This window comes from Ursus maritimus, unplaced genomic scaffold (assembly GCF_017311325.1).
Source record: "Ursus maritimus isolate PB19 unplaced genomic scaffold, ASM1731132v1 scaffold_26, whole genome shotgun sequence".
NCBI lineage: Eukaryota > Metazoa > Chordata > Mammalia > Carnivora > Ursidae > Ursus > Ursus maritimus.
This window is the reverse complement of record NW_024425119.1, coordinates 10,450,364-10,470,328: the sequence shown is the minus strand read 5'-3', so window position 1 is coordinate 10,470,328 and position 19,965 is coordinate 10,450,364. Positions and strand designations below refer to the sequence as shown.

The following is a 19,965-nucleotide window of genomic DNA, read 5'->3' as shown; positions in this document are numbered from 1 at the left end:
GAGTGGGAGAGGAAGAAGCAGCCTCCCAGCAGAGCAGGGAGCCCGATGCAGGGCTCGATCCCAGCACCTGGGATCACGCCCTGGGACAAAGGCAGATGCTTAATGACTGACCCACCCAGGCGCCCCTAAATAAGTACTTTTAAAAAATGCTTTTTGTTTTGTTTTGTTTTCATTATTGTTCAGGTTTTGGGTAAGTTTATTGTGTCATGTAACATTTTTCAATATATAAAATATTTCTTTTACAAAATACTTTTTTTAATTTAATGATTTCTTTTAAAATTTATAAAATAAAATATTTCTTTTAAAATTTAATGATTTCTTAGAACTCCACAATTATTCAAAATAAAAGACCACTTGATATCACTACATGACTTTTTAGTAAAGAAATCTAAGTCCCAAATAAAAGTAATTTTACAGGAAATTCCTGTATGTGCTAAAACTAGTATTCCCTAATCTAGGCGGCTCGATTTCTTTTAACCAATAATATATTTAAAAATTGTCAAAAAATTGGTGCAGCATTTTCTTTCTAATATAGCATTTTAATATTACCCAGCTATTCTAATAATGTTGACATGTTTCTGTGGAATCTGACCTTACATTAATAAGAACAATATTATTCATGAATTCTTTTCTTCTTAACTAATTTTTTTGCTTTACATTTTTCTAATCAATAGTATTGTGTCAAACATAGAATATAATTGTAAAAACCACGTATTCTATCATGAAATGCTTCTTTAAAGCTCTAAGGGAATTAGTACCATATTTTACATTGTTCAACTGCAAATGAGTACTCTCACTCACCACACACTCCACCCAGTGTGACTGTCGTAGCAATCTTGTCATTACGTACACTATTCATCAAGTCCTTCAGTGCAGTCCCATTCAGCACTGTGCCTGACACTGTTCAGCTGCAGAGATGAATAACCAAGGAGTTACCTATGCAGAACTCAGTCAGGCTAAGGACTCAAAAAGACAGCAAAGGAAAGCTAAGGGCACTAAAAGTTCCACTTCGGTAACTGAGCAGGAAATAACCTATGCAGAATTAAATCTTCAAAATGCTTCTCGGGATCTTCGAGGGAATGGCAAGAACTACCAGTGGAAAGGTAAGACACATATAGTATAACTGTTCTAGGATTTGCACTAGAGATGCAGGGGTGTAAGGAATGAGTAGGAAATGATCTCCCATATTTTTCATTTGTGTGTATCAGATCTTGGAGCTGGAATATGGTTTTGTAATTAAAATCTGAGGACCAACCTGGTTTAAGTGTTGTAATTCGTGGTCTTTACCCAATCTCATGGGGTAAGATATTTACTGCAACTTTAATGGCATATTCTGAGAGAAGATTACAATGGTAGATACAGGTTTGGGGTCCAAATTTTTATATGTGACTCCCTGTGCGTTGTTGGTTTTCTTGTATGTAAGTTTCCTAAATGATTATTTCCATCCATCCTTTCTCAGCATTTTCATTTCTCTTCCAACTATTTACCTTCATGTCCAGGAAAGCTCATTGCTGGGATCCTGGGAATCATCTGCCTTGTCCTGATGTTCACTGTGGTCACAATAGCTGTTATTACCTGTAAGTTAGTGTTTGAATGACTACAAGGGAATTTTTCACTTTAATGATCATCATTGCCTTGAAATGTTGCACAATATTATGGAATTGTATTATCTCATTTTAATGCCTGTTGCTCTAATGTGGAATGGTTATTTTGAACTTGTCCAAAGTAGAAATAACAATAATTATAGAGTATTATAAATATATTCAGATGTCATAACTCAAATGCAAGCTATAGGAGAGACCTTATCGAGATATACAAATTAAATCTTGAGATATACAAGCTAAAATACTGTAAAAGACTGAGGTTTGGTTCTTTAAACTTTTGAATTATCTTCCCTCACATGTTCATTATTTTATTCAATTTTTATGGGTAAAATCAATTTTACTACAGAGTTTTCTCATTCTAAACCATACACCAAACTTCAAACTAAGAAACTCAAATCATAATGATTTATTTAGTTTAATATTGTTTTATGAGGATTGCTTTAATTTTTCTAGTTACTGAAGGACCAGTGCAGAACAAAGCATCCTTGGAAACAAAGACCCAGAAAGGTAGAACATCATTTTCAAAACTTTGATATGAGGATAATTTATATTTTATGTCTATCTTAAGCTAGACAAAGATGATACTAGATACTGTTGGGGAAAATGAATTAGAAAATTGCAAAATAAATTTTAAGAAATAATGAGTATAGGAGAGTATTACTTCTTATGCAACAGTATGAGGAATACTCATTTAAAATCACCATACCCATGGTGCTTGGATGGCTCAGCCAGTTAAGTGTCTGACTCTTGGGTTTGGCTCAAGTTGTGATCTTAGGGTCATGGGATTGAGCCCCACGTCGACTCCATTCTCAGCACGGAGTCTTCTTGAGATTCTCTCTCCTTTTCCCCCTACCCCTCCCATTTGTGCACTCTCTCTCTCTCAAATAAATAAATAAATAAATAAATAAATCTTAAAATAGAATAAAATAAATACAATAAAATAAAAAATAAAAAAAGTCACCTGCCCATTGTTACTGATAGCCTCAAATTTCCTCCTGCTATAACATGATAAGAGATAAATTGTTATACAATTCCAAAAAAGTGGTTTTGTTCAGTGACTCAAAGAACATGTAGAGATGGACATTTTTGTGTGTTTGCTTTACATGGGCACATAAGGTTAGGGGTTGAAAGCCTGACTCTTTTGGGAGTGTGTGTGCGTGTTTTGTTTTTGCCAGTTGTGAGGGTAAATTGATGTATTTCATACCCATTTTTGTATACATATGCAAGGTGTAAATTTGCAAGTTTTAATATTCAAAGCCTTTTGGATAATATCTCATAATCTTTCCCCAGCATGTCATTGTCCAGAAGAGTGGATTACATATTCCAACAGTTGCTATTACATTAGCACTGAAAGAAAATCATGGCTTGAGAGTTGGTCGTCCTGTGCTTCTAACAGCTCTAAACTGTTCTACATGGATGATGAAGAGGAAATGGTGAGATTTCAAATGTTTCCAGATTTTATTAAAAGCTGATCATTTAGTATTATATTTGTAGAGTTCATCTATATATTTGTACATATTTCTAGTTTATTTATTTTAAAGTCTGTTACTATCCCATAGTTTGACTCTATGATATTTATTTATATGTTTATACCTTTAAATGACATTTGATAATTTCCATTGCCCAAAATAACCTTACAATTTTTTTTATCACACACCAAGAAAACTAAATATATGATTGTACACATTCATCACAAAATAGTTAGAACCACATAATTACAAATCAGATCATGAACTCTCGAGAAGTTTAGAGCCTCTATTTGCCCTGGCAATTTTAATAATGTGAAATATCTTTGCTTATTTTTGGACTTTATATTGATGGAATCATGCAGTGTGCATTATTATGTATGTCTCCTTTCACTTTCATATGGTATTTGTAATCAGTCTATATTGTCGCAACTGTCTATAATTTGTGAATTTTCACTGCTGCTGTCTTATACGAATACGACATTTTAAAATCCATTCTCAGAAAATTGGTTCCTTTTTAGTGTGTGGGTATTATGAATAATTATTTTATAAAAGGCCTTTTCTATATCTTTTTCCACATGTTGTATTTATAATAATTTATAATACGTGACTACGTAGTATATAGTATATTATGTTTATGGAAGGTAAATAATGCATTTGTCATAATAAAATACTAATGTATAAATGTGACATTATAATTGTATTTACATATGATTTCATTACATTTTCTTCTAAACATGAGTATGAAAGTGCACGGTCATTGATATGTGTGTCTTTCAATATATTAAATTATCCCTACATTTCTCTAATGTATTGTGGAAATACACATTGTACAAAATAGTCAGTCCCTTGATCCAAAATTCGGTAGACTCAGAAAAATTATTACAATACGTTCTAGTGGTTATATAACAGTATCATTTTTTTCGGCTGTGAGTTACTAGGATATTCTCTTCGGTGAGAATGAGAAGGGCTTGAGTGTGTCTCTTGCTCATTTCTCCTAGATGGTGGTTTTTTTCTTTCTTTCTTTTTTTTTTTTTTTTTTTTTTGTCTTCTAGAATTCCTTATCATGTTTTACATATGAGCACTTTTTGAGTTTATGAGATGAAAGTAGCTGTGTCTTGCATTTTTACTCAAGTCTTTTAATGATCAGAATCTTAATGTTAACATGGTCCAATATATCATTTGGGTGTTAGTGATTATTTTGAAACTATTTCAGAAGTTACTCAAAGTTCTTGAATGTAATTTCATATATTACTCCTGGACTGTCTTTCTTTCTTTCTTTCTTTCTTTCTTTCTTTCTTTCTTTCTTTCTTTCTTTCTAAACTTAAATTAGGGTTTATTATCCCATTGGAATTTATTTTTGGTGATGTTGTAGTTGTGATGCTGTATTTGGGATGCTGTGAGATAAAAGTGAAGGTTACACTTTTCTACATCATGACATAATTGATGGGGCATAATTTAAACCAAAGTAGATCTTTTCTTCATAAATAAGTTTAGACATATAAAGTTATATATGTCCATTATATGTTCTAATCTGCTTTATGTAAATAATATAGATATTAGATATCTTTATGTAGATAATTGTAAACACATATATCAGTCTACACAGTCTGTCACAGCCCGAGACGCTTTAAGTAAAATGTACAGTTTACCTTCCTCGATGTCCCTTTACTATGTCTCATTTCTACTATAATTGTCTTAAATATTTCTCTACTTATATTGAGAATCACATGGATGTTATAATTTTGCTTCAACTAATGATTTTGCTTCAAATATCAATATAGACAACACAGGTTAAGCAAAGTCCATTAGACCTAATGATAGTTTTATTCTTTCTTTTGTTGTCTCCTTCTTCCTGATGATCCAAGATTCCTTCTTATCATTTAATTTCTGTTTAGATAATTCCCTTTAGCAGTTCTTTCAGAGTGGGTCGGGCAGTGACACATTTTCTTAGTTTTCCTTTAATGCAGAATGTCTTGATTTCCCCTGCATTCCTGAGTGATATTTTTGCTGGATCGTCAATGGTTTTTGATTGGAATAATGTACTTAGAGTCTACATTTTTTTTTTTTTGGCCTTTCTAGCATGCCTTTTTTCCATTATTTTGACTGGAGGAAAAAAAATAACATTTTGGGGGCTTTTGTCTGTACCCATTGGTGTCTGTGGATTGCACACCAGTCTGGGCTTTAGACTGAAAGATAAATTCTAGGGCGCTCACAGCCATGTCATTCCTTGGGGCTGGAGTGCCCAGTTCTGTCAGGTTTCTCATCACCTGTTTGAATCTTATGTTGTCTTATACATAAGGTCCAGAGGTTTTAGCTCTTATTTGGTGGAGGGAATAGGGAACAGTATATCCTGTCTATCTAGCTGGGACAGGAATTCTGATATGTAGAGTTTTAATTCGAATCTTCCAGGACTAATAGCATTAAGCAGCTTTCCCTGTACTCATTTGCCATCAATACGTGCTTTTCGATGAAGTATCTTGAAACATTTTGGGTGTATTTTTACGTTTTGTTATTGTATTTGGAAAATTCTTTCTGTATCCTTGCAACAAGTATTTTAATATATGATTTATGATTATTTCCTCTCAAGTTTATGACTCGTCTTTCTCTTCTCTTCAAAGAGCAGACGTTATCTTAATGAACTACACTTCATCAATTTGTTCTTTTATGGATCATGTTTTGCTGTTCTTTCTAAGAAATCTTTGCCCAACTTTAGGTCAGATGTTTTTTCTAATACATCGTCTTGACAGTTTATTATTTATACTTATGCCTGATCAATTTTTACCATTTTTGTACATAGTATAAGGTATATATTATTGATTTCATTTGACAGTCCATTGTCTCCACAACATTTGTTGTAAGACTACACTTTCTCCACTGAATGACTTTGCATCTTTGTTGAAATCTGCATTCCATATATGTTTGGGCATAAACTTTGTGCTGTCTCCTCAGTTTCTTTAATCTTATGTGTATTTTTATGTCGATCTATACTTTAAAAATCGTCCTTTTGTAAACAGTAGGTTTACAAAGTGTTATATCTATTCTCCGTCATTGCATGGATGTTTCCTTTTTATTTCTATCAGTCTAAATGGTTTTTTTTAATTAAGAATGAAAATTAGTTTTATCAGTTGCCTTCTTCATCAGAAAAATCACATCATCTGACCTTCTTTACTCTGCTAATGTGACAGTTAAGTTTATGGAATTTCACATGTAAATCCAACGCAGTACTTCTTCAATGAAACTACTAATGTCATAATCCATTATTTTTATATATTGTCAGAATCAGTTTATGATTGCCACTGACATGTAATTTCCTTTTTTTTAGTATTCCAAGAAAATGTACACAACACATATTTTATTAGACCCTTTTTTCTACCTTATAAGGGTTTCTTTTTGGTTTTTAATTGTCATTTCATTTTTCTTTACTCATAAGCTTGTAAATATTTTGTCACTGAGTATGAAAAAGCTTTCTAAATTATAGATTAAGTTATGTTAGAAGTTAAGACACTTCTGATATTTTTTTCTTTTTGTTTTTGTTTCATAAGTTGTATTTGGTAGGATTGTTTTCAATTTTAGGTCTAATTTTAAACATATTTGCATATTTTCATAATATTCTCTAATGGTAATTTTATTGTGGTATAATGTCCACACAGATGGATGCACATGGGATACATTCAAGTGTCACCATCCTGTGAACGAGAAAATGAATTTTACCAGCACTTCAAAAGGCCCCTTTCATGTTCTCACCTCCGTTTACAAACATTTACATAAATGGAATCATACAGTATGCATGCTTTATTTTTGGCATTTTCAGGAGAAGCTAAACTTGTGTGTTTCATCCATGCGTTGCATGAAGTTGCAAACTGTCCATACTCCTTGCTGTTACGTTGTCTGATTCTACTGCAGTATATTCATCCATGCTATTGCTAATGCTTTTGGATATCTGGGTATTGATCCATTTGGGGCTACTGTGAGTTATTCTCCTATACATACTTCACTGATGACTTTCAGCTAAGTATATGTTTATCATTTCTTTCTTCTCTAACTTTAATTGGCTCTTCTCTGCACAGCTTCTTGAGAGGGAAGCTACTCAGACCATGCATTTTATAACACTCTTCCTTTTGAGTAGAAGTGACAAAGCTACGAATTATCTCTAAACACTCCTTTAGTTCCACCCTAAAAGTTTTGATATATTCTCAGGTTAGTATCATCCAGTACAAGGTATTTTCACAGATTTCATCTTTGAACTATATATTTTTCAGAAGCATATCACTATTCCACGTTTGGAAATTTCCCGCATTTCTTTCCACTGTCACTTCTAGTTTATTCCTTTGTCTTCAGAGAATATACTTTGAAGATTTCCATCCTTCAATTATTTGATCCCTACTTATGAGCTAGACCTCTTTCTATATATGTCAATTATGTCAAGCTGGTTCCTGGTGTTTTGACAGTCTTCCAAGGCCTCCTGCTTTTGTGACTAGCTGTTCTCTCACTTACTGACAGAAGAGCTTTTAAAATCTCCAACTATATGCATTGAATTGTGTATTTATCCTCCTAAATATGTCAGTTTCTATTTCGTGTGTTTGAGGGTTCTGTTGTCAGGTGAATAATATTTTTATAATTATTCTATTGTCTTCTCATAGTGACAGCCTTAACATGTTGAAATGTACTTTTAATTTCTAAGAATATTTCTTGTTTTAACAGCTACTTTGCCTGATGTTAGAATAGCCGTTCCTGCTCACTTATGGGGTTACTATTTGTATGGTAGGTTTTTTGCTGTCATTTTACTTTCGCCTCTTTGTGCCTTCGAATCTAAAGTGTGTGTGTTACGGAAAGCATAATGACGGATCTTACTATTTTTTTTTCTTATTCAGGAAGACAATTTCTATCTTTTGATTGGAATATTTACTGAATTAACATGAACGCCATCATTGGGATAGTTGGATTTAGGGCTCCCATTTTGCTATTCATTCTATGTTTATGCTTGTGTTCTTCTTCCACCTTATATATGTTCCTTATCTGCTGTATATGTAGCAGTGACATCACTGAATAATATGATATTTTTACTTGTAATTGCTTGCAAAAACACTGTACTGTTTTCCATTGTGGCAGCACCAATTTACATTTCCTCCAAAGGATTTCCTTTTCTTCAGATCCTCATCACTATTCTCTTATGTTTTTGGAAAAGGCAATTCTAACAGGTGCAAGGTGACATTTTATTCTGTTTTTGATTTGCATTTCCCTGATGCTTAGTGATTTTCTTTCTTGTACCTATTGGCCATTTTTATGTCTTCAGAAATATGTTGCTCAGGTTCTGTGTCCATTTTTGGAATTGGATTATTTTCTTTGTTTTTATTGCTTTGTTTGAGCTATTTATATATTGTGGATATTGGTCCCTTATCTGATATATGGTTTACAATGTTTCTCCTGTTCTGTACATTGTTCTTTCAAATATTTTTTAACTTTTTTGTTCTTTCCTTTGCTGTGCAAGCTTTCTAGTTTAATGCAGTCCCACTTTTCTGTTTTAGTTTTTCTTGCCTTTCGGTGACTTATCCAAGAAATCATTGCCAAAAACTATGTGAGGGATCTTTTCCTTTTGGTCTCTACCAGTGATTTTATATTTTTATGTGTTTTTATGCTACTTATTTTTGTCTCTTTTTTTCAGCTTGAAGAATTCCCTTTAGCGTTTCCGTAGGACAGGTCTAATAACTCAAATTTCCCCTGACACGTGGCGTTAACAGACCACCACTGGAGTCATGCTGCTCTCCTCCGACTGTCATTTGGGGCAAGGGTTGAAACTTCGACACATCATCTCCTGGGATGCTGGGAGAGTCTTTATCTCTTCTTCGTTTCTGAATGACAGTTCGATGAGCGAGGTGTTCTTGGTTGACAGTTGATTTCCCTTTGGTCACTTTAAAAATATCATCCCACTCTCTCCTGTCTTACCTTTGAGAAGGTCTTGCTGAGGGGATCCTTTTTGGTGTCTGGTCTGGCACGCTGACCTCCGAGCCCTCGGAGCAGTATCGGAGCTGTCATGAAGGATCAGGCCCAGATGGAACCACCATAGCGACTGCGTGTTGGAGCATAGGTTCCCTTGCTGTGGCTGCGGCACTGGGCTCTGGGGTGGAGACATCTGCAGATATTCCACTGAATCTGTACTGGGTCTCAGGTTCTCGCCACTGTGACTCTGTCTGGCAGGGGGGATGTAGCAGTGACACAGGTCCTGGGATGACAATGTTCGGTTGGGACTTGAGGCCACAGGGCAGGGTGAGGTAGCAGCATAGTTGGGTTTGGTGAGACAGTTTCAAGTCTGTCCCAAGGGGCAGTCACAAGATAGTAGCAGCTGGATCCTGTGGTGGTTTGTTCAAGCCGTGTGTCAGGACCCAGGGAGCTGGGAACGGGGCTCTAGCAGCCTAGCCCACAATGATAGTTCCAGCTGTGACCTGGGAGCTGAAAGTGTGTCTTGGGACACAGCAGTACAGTACCAGCCATGAGGACTCGGAGCCCTGCTGTGGGACCTAGGAGACTGAGCTCAAGGCAGATAGAGCTTGGCCCTAGCAGTGATGGGTCAGGGCCTTGAGCATCCATAGGTGGAGGAAAGGGCCCAGGCAGTAACAACCTGGTGTTAGCAATGTCAGTTCAGAGTCCAGGCCTGGAATGGGGTTGGGTTTCAGAGCAGCAGGAGCTCCCTTTTCAGTGAAGACCCAGAGTCATGCCCGGAACCTGGTGGGTGGGGCCCAGGGCAGCAGCAGCATGTACCACTAATGGCAGCCAAACCATTTATTAGGACTTGGGGGCCAGACTCAGGACAGGGAGGCTGCCCCAGTGTTGTTGAGAAAAAGCCCCACTCAGGGACCAGCCATGGGCAAAAACTAGAAGCAGCTCTAGTCTTACAAATGGTGAGGTGCTATGGTGCCCATCCCTAAGAGCAGCAACTGGGGCCCCTGAAAGAAGATCTCCCCCTAGCAACAGCTCCAGCCTCTGGGAGTAGAGGCAGAGGGGAGCTCTCCGGGCTCTCCATCACCTAACGTCAGCACTGGTATGGCATCTCTGTTGCAAAAGCTGCACGTGTCCACAGGGGTGAAACTTGCTGGGTTCTCCTGCTCCCCTATCTCCATGTAGTGACTTCACCTGCTGGGATTACTATAGCTGCCAAGTGGCTCTCAACTGGAGGTTTTTCTGATGCAGGCAAATGCTTTTTTTTACTTTCTACAGAGCCATGCTGGACTTTTGAGCTCCACCACATTTTTGCTTCCTTTTTTTAAATGTATTTATTTATTTGTTAGTTTGTTTATTTATTTATTTATTTATTTATTTATTTATTTATATCTAGAATTTCCCTGTGCCATTTTAAGCTTGAAGTCCTTTTTTTGTTGTTTTTTTGCGGGGTTGATGACCATTGGGACCCCCTAGCCCTCCATCTTGCTGATGGCGCTCTTTATACATGTATAATTAACTGATCACCATCTACTTCAAATTATTCTGAATAATTCTGATAAAATATATTAAATTTGCTCTAACATAGATCCTTTTCTTCACTTAACTACTAAAGGTATTCCTCAGCTTTTCAGATGTTTGCATTATGTCCATTTGTTTCTATGAAAGACCTTAGTTAGTACCAATTCTTGCTGAATGACAGAATTCTGAAGGGGATTTTTGCTTTTAGGACAAAAGGAGAACAATGAAAATTGTGTTCAGTGCTAGTTTTGCTGTTATAGAGGCAGTGCACACCCCAAGCAGTGAGAGTGAGCCTGTCAAGTTCCTTCCTCAGAGACTATATTCAGCATCTCAGAACCAAGCATAGCTTTGAACTGCGTCTTTGAGTGCCTGTACTTCATCTCAATTTATTTTGTGCGTCTATTAGCAATATGTGCCTTAAAGTGTAAGAAACGTTATTTGAGAAGTTATTTTTGAGATCAGGGAATGCTAAGCAATTTTTCCGTATATAATAATGGCAATTGTTTCTTCTATTTACCCCCATTTCAGCTTTGGAAAAGTTTCATAGAACACTCTACTTGCAGATAGATTGGGAAAACTGTACTTCTAACAATGTCGTACTGAGGCCAGCTAGTACTGGTTTCTGAACACCATCGTGCATGTCTTTTCCTATACTGAATTCATGACTTCACACTGGTGAATTGAAATGAAGCATTCATGGTGACTTTGCACCACAAAAATTAAGGAATGCTAAAAAAAATAAAAATCAAAATAAATAAGGTATATGGTATATAGACCCAACCATGCAGTGATAAAATGATGTCTTTAAATGATCTTCTCGTTAAAGCAATTAAGATTTACAGACATAGTTATCATTTCTGCAGATCTTTATTCCTTCTTGTGGATTAATGTTATCATCTAGCATCATTTCCTTTTAATCTGAAGAATATTTTTGGAGGGCAGGTCTACTAAGTAGAAATTCTTTTAGGTTTTGTGTTTGTTGTGGGGTCTTTATGCACCCTCTGTTTTGCTGAATTTAAAATGGACTTTGGGAAACAAACTGAAGGCTTCAGAGGGGAGGAGGGTGGGATAGTCTGGTGAAGGGTATTAAGGAGGGCACGTATTGCATGGTGCACTGGGTGTTATATGCAACTAATGAATCATGGAACTTTACATCAAAAACTAGGGATGTACTGTATGGTGACGAACATAATATAATAAAAAATTATTATTAAAAAAAGCAATAAAATTCTTGTTCGACAAGTCTTTTTGTATTATTTTATTATGTTTTGAGTTTTTGTGTGGGGGCGGTTGGTTGGTTGTTTTGTCTTGTTTTGTTTTTGTTTTTCCCGTACTTTCAGCTCTGAATTAGACCAGCCTTCTTTTTCTTTTTTTTTAAAGTATTTTTTGTTGCGAACTCATCTATTAATCATACTGTTACTTTCCTAAATGTAATGAGTAGTTTTTCTCTTGCTACTCTGAATATCACCTCTCTTTGTTTGATTGCCTTTTAAGTTGTGGTAAAAATAACCCCACATAACATAAAATGTACCACATTACCCATGTTAAAAAAAAAAAGACATTATTTCCTTTTTTTTTTTTTTAAGATTTTATTTGTAAGAGAGAGAGAGAGAGAAATCAGAGTATAAGCAAGGGGAGCAGCACGTAGAGGGAGAAGCAGACTCCCCGCTAAGCAGGGAGCCCGATGTGGGACTCAATCCCAGAACCCTGGAATCATGCCCTGATCCAAAGGCAGAAGCTTCACTAAGTCACTCGGGTGTCCTGATTTTATCTTCTTAGAGCAGTTTTAGGCTCATAGCAAAACTCAGACAAAGCATAGCGATTTCCTGTATTCCCCTACAATTGATAAACCCTTGTTGATAAATCTTTATCACCCAAAGACTGGAATTTGCTTGAAGGTTTACTCTTGATGTTGTGCATTTTATGTGTTTGGAGAAAAATGTAATGACCTGTATCAACTCTTACGGAGTTATACAAATGGTTTCATTGTCTTAAAACTCCTCTGTGCCCCACCTATCCATCCTTCCTTCCCTGCCAAACCCTGTCAACCACTGATCTTTTCACTGTCTCAAGAACTTTCTTTTATTCCAGACTGTCATTTAGTGGGAATCATACACTATCTCATGTTACATTATATTTAACTATATCATGCTTCATTGTTTTCTTTTTTTCCCAAATTTTTATTTAAACTCCAGTTATTTAATAGATGGTGTCATTTTGGTTTCATGAGTAGAATTTAGTGGTATATCAATTACAGATAACGCCTAGCGCTCACCACAACCAGTGCCTTCCTTAATACCCATTACCCATATAGCCCATCTCCCCGCCTTACTCACCTCCACCAACCTTGTTGTTCTCTATAGTTAGGAGTCTTTTATGGTTTACTTCCTTCTCGGGTTTTTTTTTTTTTCTTCACTTTCCCCTACATTTATCTCTTTTGCTCTTTAATTTCACACATGAGTGAAAACAGGTGGTGTTTGTCTTTCTCTGACTGACTTTTTCAATTAGCATAATATACTCTAGCTCCATCCAAGTTGTTGCAAATGGCAAGATTTCATTCTTTTTGATGGCTGAGCAATATTCCTTTGTATAGGTATGTATAATACACCACATCTTCTTTATCCATTCATCGTTCAATGGACATTTGGGCTCTTTCCATAATTTGGTTATTATTAACTATATCATGCATCTTAACCAACTTTAAGCATACAGTTGAGGAGTGCTAAGTATATTCACATTGTTACTTAACAGACCTCTAGAACTTTCACCTTGTAAGACTCGAACCCCATACTCATTGAAGAATAATTCCCCTTCTCCACTCTCCTCTCAAGCCTTAGCAGTCACCCTTCTACTTTCTGTTTTGTCAGTTTGACTCCTTTAGATACTTCACATAAGAGGGGCCATATGTTTTTCTTTCCATGTGAGTGTAACTGGCGTATTTCAATTAATACAATGCACTGGAGTTTCAGTTATGTTGCAGTATGTGATAAGAGTTCCTTCCGTTTTAAAAAATATATATTTATTCATTAAGACAGAGAGACAGAAAGCACAGGAAAGAGAGCAAGCAGGAGCGGGGCAGGGGTGGGGAGGGCAGAGGGAGAGGGAAGCAGTTTCTCCCCTCTAGAGCCTGACACAATGCAGAGCTCGACCCCAGGACTCCAGGACCATCACCTGAGGAAAGGCAAACACTTAACTGACTGAGCCACCCAGGTGCCCGGCAGTTTCTTCCATTTTAAAAATGAATAATATTACGTTGTCATGTATATACTATGCTTTCTTGATCTATTCATCTATCAGTGGACATGTGGGCTGCTTCTACCCCTTGATTCCTGTGAATAATGTTGCAGCAAGCAGGGACGTACGGATAATCTCTTTGGGATCCTGCTTGCAATTCTTTTAGATATTTTCCTACATGTGGGATTGTTGATTCATACGGCAATTCTACTTTTAATTTCTTGAAGCAACTCCATACTCTTCTTCATAATGGCTAACCAATTTATATTTCCAACAACAGTGCACAGGGGTCCTCTTTGTCCACCTCCTCACCAACATTCTTCTTCTTTTTTTTTTTTTTTAATAGTATCCATCCTAATGAATATGAGGTGATGACTCATTGAAGTTTTGATTTGCAATTCTCTGGTAATTCCTGATATGGGGCATCTTCTCATATGCTTTTTGACCATTTGTATATTTTCTTTGGAAAAATGGCTATTCAATTCATTTGCCCATTTTTTTAAAATTAGGTTATTTGTTTTTTGTTGTTGTTGTTATTGACTTAATAGGAATCTTCATATATTTTGGATATGAATCCCCTTTTTGATATATGATTTGCAATCATTTTTTCCCACTGTCTTTTCATTCTGTTGATCATGCCCTTTGATGCACAGAAATGTTTTTAGTTTGATGTAGAGAACTCAGGTCAACTCTTCTGTTGTACTCTCACTAACAATATCTTCCCATTATATTTATAGGGGTCACAGTGCTTGACACAAAGACCACAACCTCTGACTAGTAAACACATGGGTTTTCCTCATTCATTATAAAGCAAAATCATCACTTTGGGCAAAAAATCAATGGGCTACTTCACTCCCTTCCCCACTGCTGATCAAGTCTCCCCTGGGGCACCAGCACCATTGGTTTTTGTAGCTTCTCCAGATTGTGGAGCTGCAAGCTTCTGGAACACTGAGCTAAGGTGGACAGGTGGGGAGCAGTGCTGGGCAAGAAGACTACAGATGTGTTTCTTCTTACTTGAATCTCTAGGAATTTTTCAATGATAGATATTTCACAAATTAATATTAATCTTTGATCAATTTTTAGAACTCTGAAATGGTTACCTTTGTCAGTTTGTCTTCCTCACTTACTTCTACTAAGATGTTTTGATAGCATGTCCAAGGGTTAACATTACATTAAAATTTGAAAGATTCTATAGAGTAAGAAAGAATGAACTGTTTGTTACTACAAATTCAAATAAGAGCTTTTATTTGTCTTCTAAAAAAAAAAACCTGTTTTCTCACAGTGTTTGTTTGGCCTCTTCATTCGTTCTTCATGGATTAGTAGAGTCTCCCAGAACATCAGTATTAATTCTTCTCTGTGTCCAAAAAGCTCACCCTTCTTTTCTAAAGCGTAAGTTTCTTGACAACTTTTGTATTTTATGCCTTAAAAGGACTAATCTTTCAAAGAATAAGTGCAATATGTGAACAATTCTGTAACACAATATTAAAGTGTTTCCACAGAAAAATGATATGGGAAATATTCAGGCTTAGATGTACAACTATTAGTCTATATAAACTGTTTATTCTTCAAAATGTTGTGATTTATATTTTTAAGAGTAATGAGGTATAATTCTCTATATTTCAGGCCGCCAGTTTCTTCAGAGAGTGGCAAGAATTGTTCGTATTTCAACTTTGACTCAAACAGAAGTTCTTTTGAAAATTGCTCAGAATTAAAAATATATGTTTGTAAGCACCGGGCATTTTAGTTACCTAATTTTGGTATAATGGTATCTCACCATCTATAATGAATATAGCTCTCATTTCTTCAAAAGCCATACGATTATTTTCCAGGTATTTTTCAGATACTATTTGTAGAACAATTCTAGGTTCATAACAAAAATTATCAATAAATTACACATTATAACATCTACTGTTGCTACTGTAAAGTCTTCATTAAGGTGATCAATCCACTTATATTTCCAAACGAATTGATTTCTCCTTGCCCTTAAAGTGTCTGCAAGTAAGGGTTGAAAAACCCAGGGAGGCAACGTTATCCATCAGAATTGACTCAGGAGACAGAAACCAGGGGAATTTTGGTGTAAACAATTATTATCTATTTGTAACAGAAAGCCTACTAAGAGGAAAGGTTACTAAAATAAAGAAAATCATGAAGAATTTCTTAGGGTTGAAGGAGAGTACCCAAAGGAGAGTCACTGGGAAGCCACGTCTTCTCTCTGAAGATAGGATTTAGATGTCATTGAAGACAACGTGGCTACATCCGGCTTCATGGCAGACATGCTCATTGCTCCACAGTCCACAGGCTGAACTTGGTGAGCGGGAATCTCAGGCTGTGACTGGCAGCCAGGAAGAACCCCTGTTAGGAGGCACAGAGCAGAGGGCTGGAAGTTGTGACCGGGACTGGCCACAAAAACTTGCTGGAGGCTGAATACACGGGACTTCCTGCATGCATGAAGCTGGCAACCAAGCCATAGAGGCCAAACACCTTGAAAACACCATGAAACCAGGAAGAAGAGCGCTTTCTGCTGCAGTGTCTCTCCATTGCCTTTTACCAACAAAACTCAACCTCATGTGAGCTGACAAGGAAAAGAAGTTTAGAGGATCTAGCTCCACTATCTGAGAACAGAGCACAGAGGAATGGGTAGATTTAGAGCTAAGAGTACTACATTGTTAACAGGCACTTCGGGTTATCATGCAGCAACCACGGGGTCGCTGTATAAGAGCCTTTAACATCTATTCCACCTCCTCAGAGAAAGGAACGAACAGGTATTTCTGAGTGACTGGTTACAGCACTATCAAAATTAGGTTCATTTAATGATTGGTTTCTTCTCAATCATTAATAAACAGTGTCCTTCAATACTTTTTCCAGTGTGTTCTTTTCCTTACGTGGATTTCAGATATTTAACAGACATCTTGTTTTATTAAATTTCCGAAGTCCCCACTTCTGTAACCCTTACCCAGGCTAGAAAATACTTTGATGTAAAAAATAAAATGTTAAATATTGAAAAAAACAAGAAGAAAAATTCAAGATTTTATGTGGGTCAAACAGCTTGTTACTGCCGGAATTCAGGACAAACTCTGGTAATTTGATAATGACTCAGATATTTCTACCCTAGTTCAATTACAAGAGGGATATTGATTGAACACAATTATTACTTGCCAAATAAATTCATATTTCATATACATTTATCTCTTTAATATAGACATATTATTTTTTACACATATTATTTTTTAAGGTTATTTATTTATTTATTTATTTGGCAGAGAGAGAGAGCACAAGCAGGGGGAGCATTAGTCAGAGGGAAAGGGAGAAGCAGGCTCTCCACTGAGCAGAGAGCCAGACTTGGGGGGCGCGGGGGTGCTCGATCCCAGGACCCTGGGATCATGACCTCAGTCTAAGGCAGTTACTTAACAGACTGAGCCACCCAAGCACCCCTACATATATTCTTTATACTCTGTACTGATTCCTTATACTCCCATAGAAAAATTATATGACTATTCTAAATCAAATTCTTATAATATGTAAATGGTAGCTGTAACTAATTGCTGAAGTTATGGTACAAACAACCCAAGATTGCACTACATTGAAAAATAAGCTTTTACTTCTCATTCACCAGTTTGTGCTTTAGCTGGCTGGGTTTTACTTGAGCGAGGTTGACATGCATGGGCTTGTTTCCAGATTACAGATTCAGCTCAGATCTTTACGATATATTTTATTCTTAGAAGACCAGGCTACCTGGTATATGATGTTTTATAGCAAAGATTAGCAGCTAGGTGAAATGTGCTTCTTAATGCCTGGACTCTGAACTCATAAGCTGTCACATTCCCACTCACATTATATTGTGAAAACAAGTCTCATGGCTGAACTCATCATTGATTTTCTGCAAGGTGTACTCCTTTCAAAGTGGTCAGGCAGTAGAAAGGTAGTTTGATTGAACAACAACCTAATCTACCATAATAGCTATAGGAATATTTTTCTCATTATATTTCATGAAATACAAAAGTTTGTAAAAGAAAAATATTAGGAAATAGGTGGAAAATTTAGTGTTTTCTTAACTTCCGACCTAGTTTTTGTTTCCTCTATTTCAAAATTTTTGTAGTTTTGGATAATGTTAAACATCGTCATACAGATGCTTGCACCGGTGTCCTTGATCAATTTATAAATGGGAATGAGCAGGGGTAAGGTTTAAGGACATTGGCAGTGAAATCAGGCCTCTTCAGTGTAATTTCTAAATGCACACGCTAGGCTTGTGAGTCAGTTACACGACTGCTCTAGGTCACTGTCCTGTCCTGGAAAATATGATAGATCTAGTACCTTATTCACAGAGTTACTTGAAGATTATTTGAACAGTACCTTTGGCACTCAAGTATTTACTAGATCTCATCTGTTTTGACTTCAGCACTTGATGCTTCATTTCCATCACCTGTGTCATGATAACCATAACTGTAGCCACCTCGTAGGGCTGATCTAAGGAATCAATAATATAATGCCTGAAGATTCTTAAAATACAGCCTGAACACATGATGTTCTTGCTATACGTGACATCGTCATATTTTGTTTTTTTCCAAATATTCGATAAAGACTGATTTCCAAGAAAACTGAAGCTCTGAAACTGTCTTCTTCCTTCCATCCATGCAATCTCTATTGTTAACAATACATTAGTTTGGGGCGCCTGGGTGGCACAGCGGTTAAGCGTCTGCCTTCGGCTCAGGGCGTGATCCCGGTGTTCTGGGATCGAGTCCCACATCAGGCTCCTCCACTATGAGCCTGCTTCTTCCTCTCCCACTCCCCCTGCTTGTGTTCCCTCTCTCGCTGGCTGTCTCTATCTCTGTTGAATAAATAAATAAAATCTTTAAAAAAAAAAAACCACAATACATTAGTTTAACTGCACCTCAGAAGTAGAAACTGACTTAACCACTCCCATCATACACATCAAAGATATCAGCATTTTATTTCTTTCTATTTTTTTCTATCTTTAGCAGCTTTTATTACTTTCTTTTCGGTTCCTCTGCCATTCTTTGTTTATGTAATTATTTTTCATTTTCTTCTTTTATATCATTAAATTCAATTAACCTATAGTGTGTTATTAGTTTCAGAGGTGGAGTTCAGTGATTCATCAGTCTTATATACCACCTACTGCTCTTTACCTCACATGCCTTCCTTAATGCCCATTACCCAGTGACTCCATCTCCCCAAACCCCTCCCTTCCATCAACACTCAGATTGTTTCCTATGGTTAAGAGTCTCCTATAGATTGTCTCCCTCTCTGATTTTATCTTGTTTTAGTTTTCCCTCCCTTCCCCTACAAACCTCTGTTTTGTTTCTTAAATTCCACATGAGTTAGATCATATGGTAATTGCCTTCTCTGACTGACTTATTTCACTTAGCATAATACCTTCTAGTTCCACCCATGTTGTTGCAAAAGGCAAGATTTCATTTTTTGATGGCTGAGTAGTATTCCATTGTATAATATACACCACATATTCTTTATCCACTCGTCTGTCAATGGACATCTGGGCTCTTTCCATAGTTTGGCTATTCTGGACATTGCTGCTATAAACATTGGGGTGCAGGTGCCCCTTCGGATCACTACATTTGTAACTTTGGGGTAAATACCCAGTAGTGCAATTTCTAGGTCATACAGTAGCTCTATTTTCAACTTTTTGAGGAACCTCCATACTGTATTCCAGAGTGGTTGCAAAAGCTTGCAATTTTGCCAGCACTTTAAGAGGGTTTCCCTTTCTTTGCATGCTTACCAACTTCTGGCGTTTCCGGACTTGTCAATTTTAGCCATTCTGACTGGGGTGAGATGGGATCTCATTGTGGTTTTGATTTGTATTTCCCTGATGCCAGCTGATGTTGAGCATTTTTTCATCTGTCTGATGGCTATTTGTATGTCCACTTTGGAATAATGTCTGTTCATGTCTTCTGTCCATTTCTTGACTGGTTATTTGTTCTTTGAGTTTGATAAGTTCTTTATAGATTTTGGATACTGGCCCTTTATCTGATAAGACATTGGCAAATATCTTCTATTCTGTCGGTTTTTTGGTTTTTCTCCACTCTTTCTTTTGCTGTGCAAAATAATTATTGCATTTTAAAACAGGGTTTTGAAAATTCAATACACGTCATGTACGGGCACTAAACAAGAGTAATTTATTTCTGGACATGCATTTCCACTCTTGAAATCAAGTTGCAATTACCGTTCTT

General features: G+C 36.5%; 1 protein-coding gene across 3 annotated transcripts; it reads left to right on the top strand.

Annotated features, from left to right (window-relative positions):
- Nucleotides 1-890: 890 nt before the first annotated feature.
- LOC103669127 (NKG2-A/NKG2-B type II integral membrane protein) lies at nt 891-16,615 on the top strand. 3 transcript variants are annotated; one of them, XM_008697437.2, is made up of 6 exons: nt 891-1,103; nt 1,500-1,577; nt 2,058-2,111; nt 2,895-3,037; nt 15,045-15,151; nt 15,386-16,615. In XM_008697437.2, exons 1-6 carry the CDS (start codon nt 917-919, stop codon nt 15,504-15,506), a joined length of 690 nt encoding a protein of 229 aa, XP_008695659.1. In that variant the 5' UTR covers nt 891-916; the 3' UTR covers nt 15,507-16,615. The 3 variants fall into 3 exon arrangements, with proteins under 3 accessions (XP_008695659.1, XP_008695660.1, XP_008695661.1); XM_008697438.2 differs by lacking the exon at nt 2,058-2,111; XM_008697439.2 differs by lacking the exon at nt 15,045-15,151.
- Nucleotides 16,616-19,965: the final 3,350 nt, after the last annotated feature.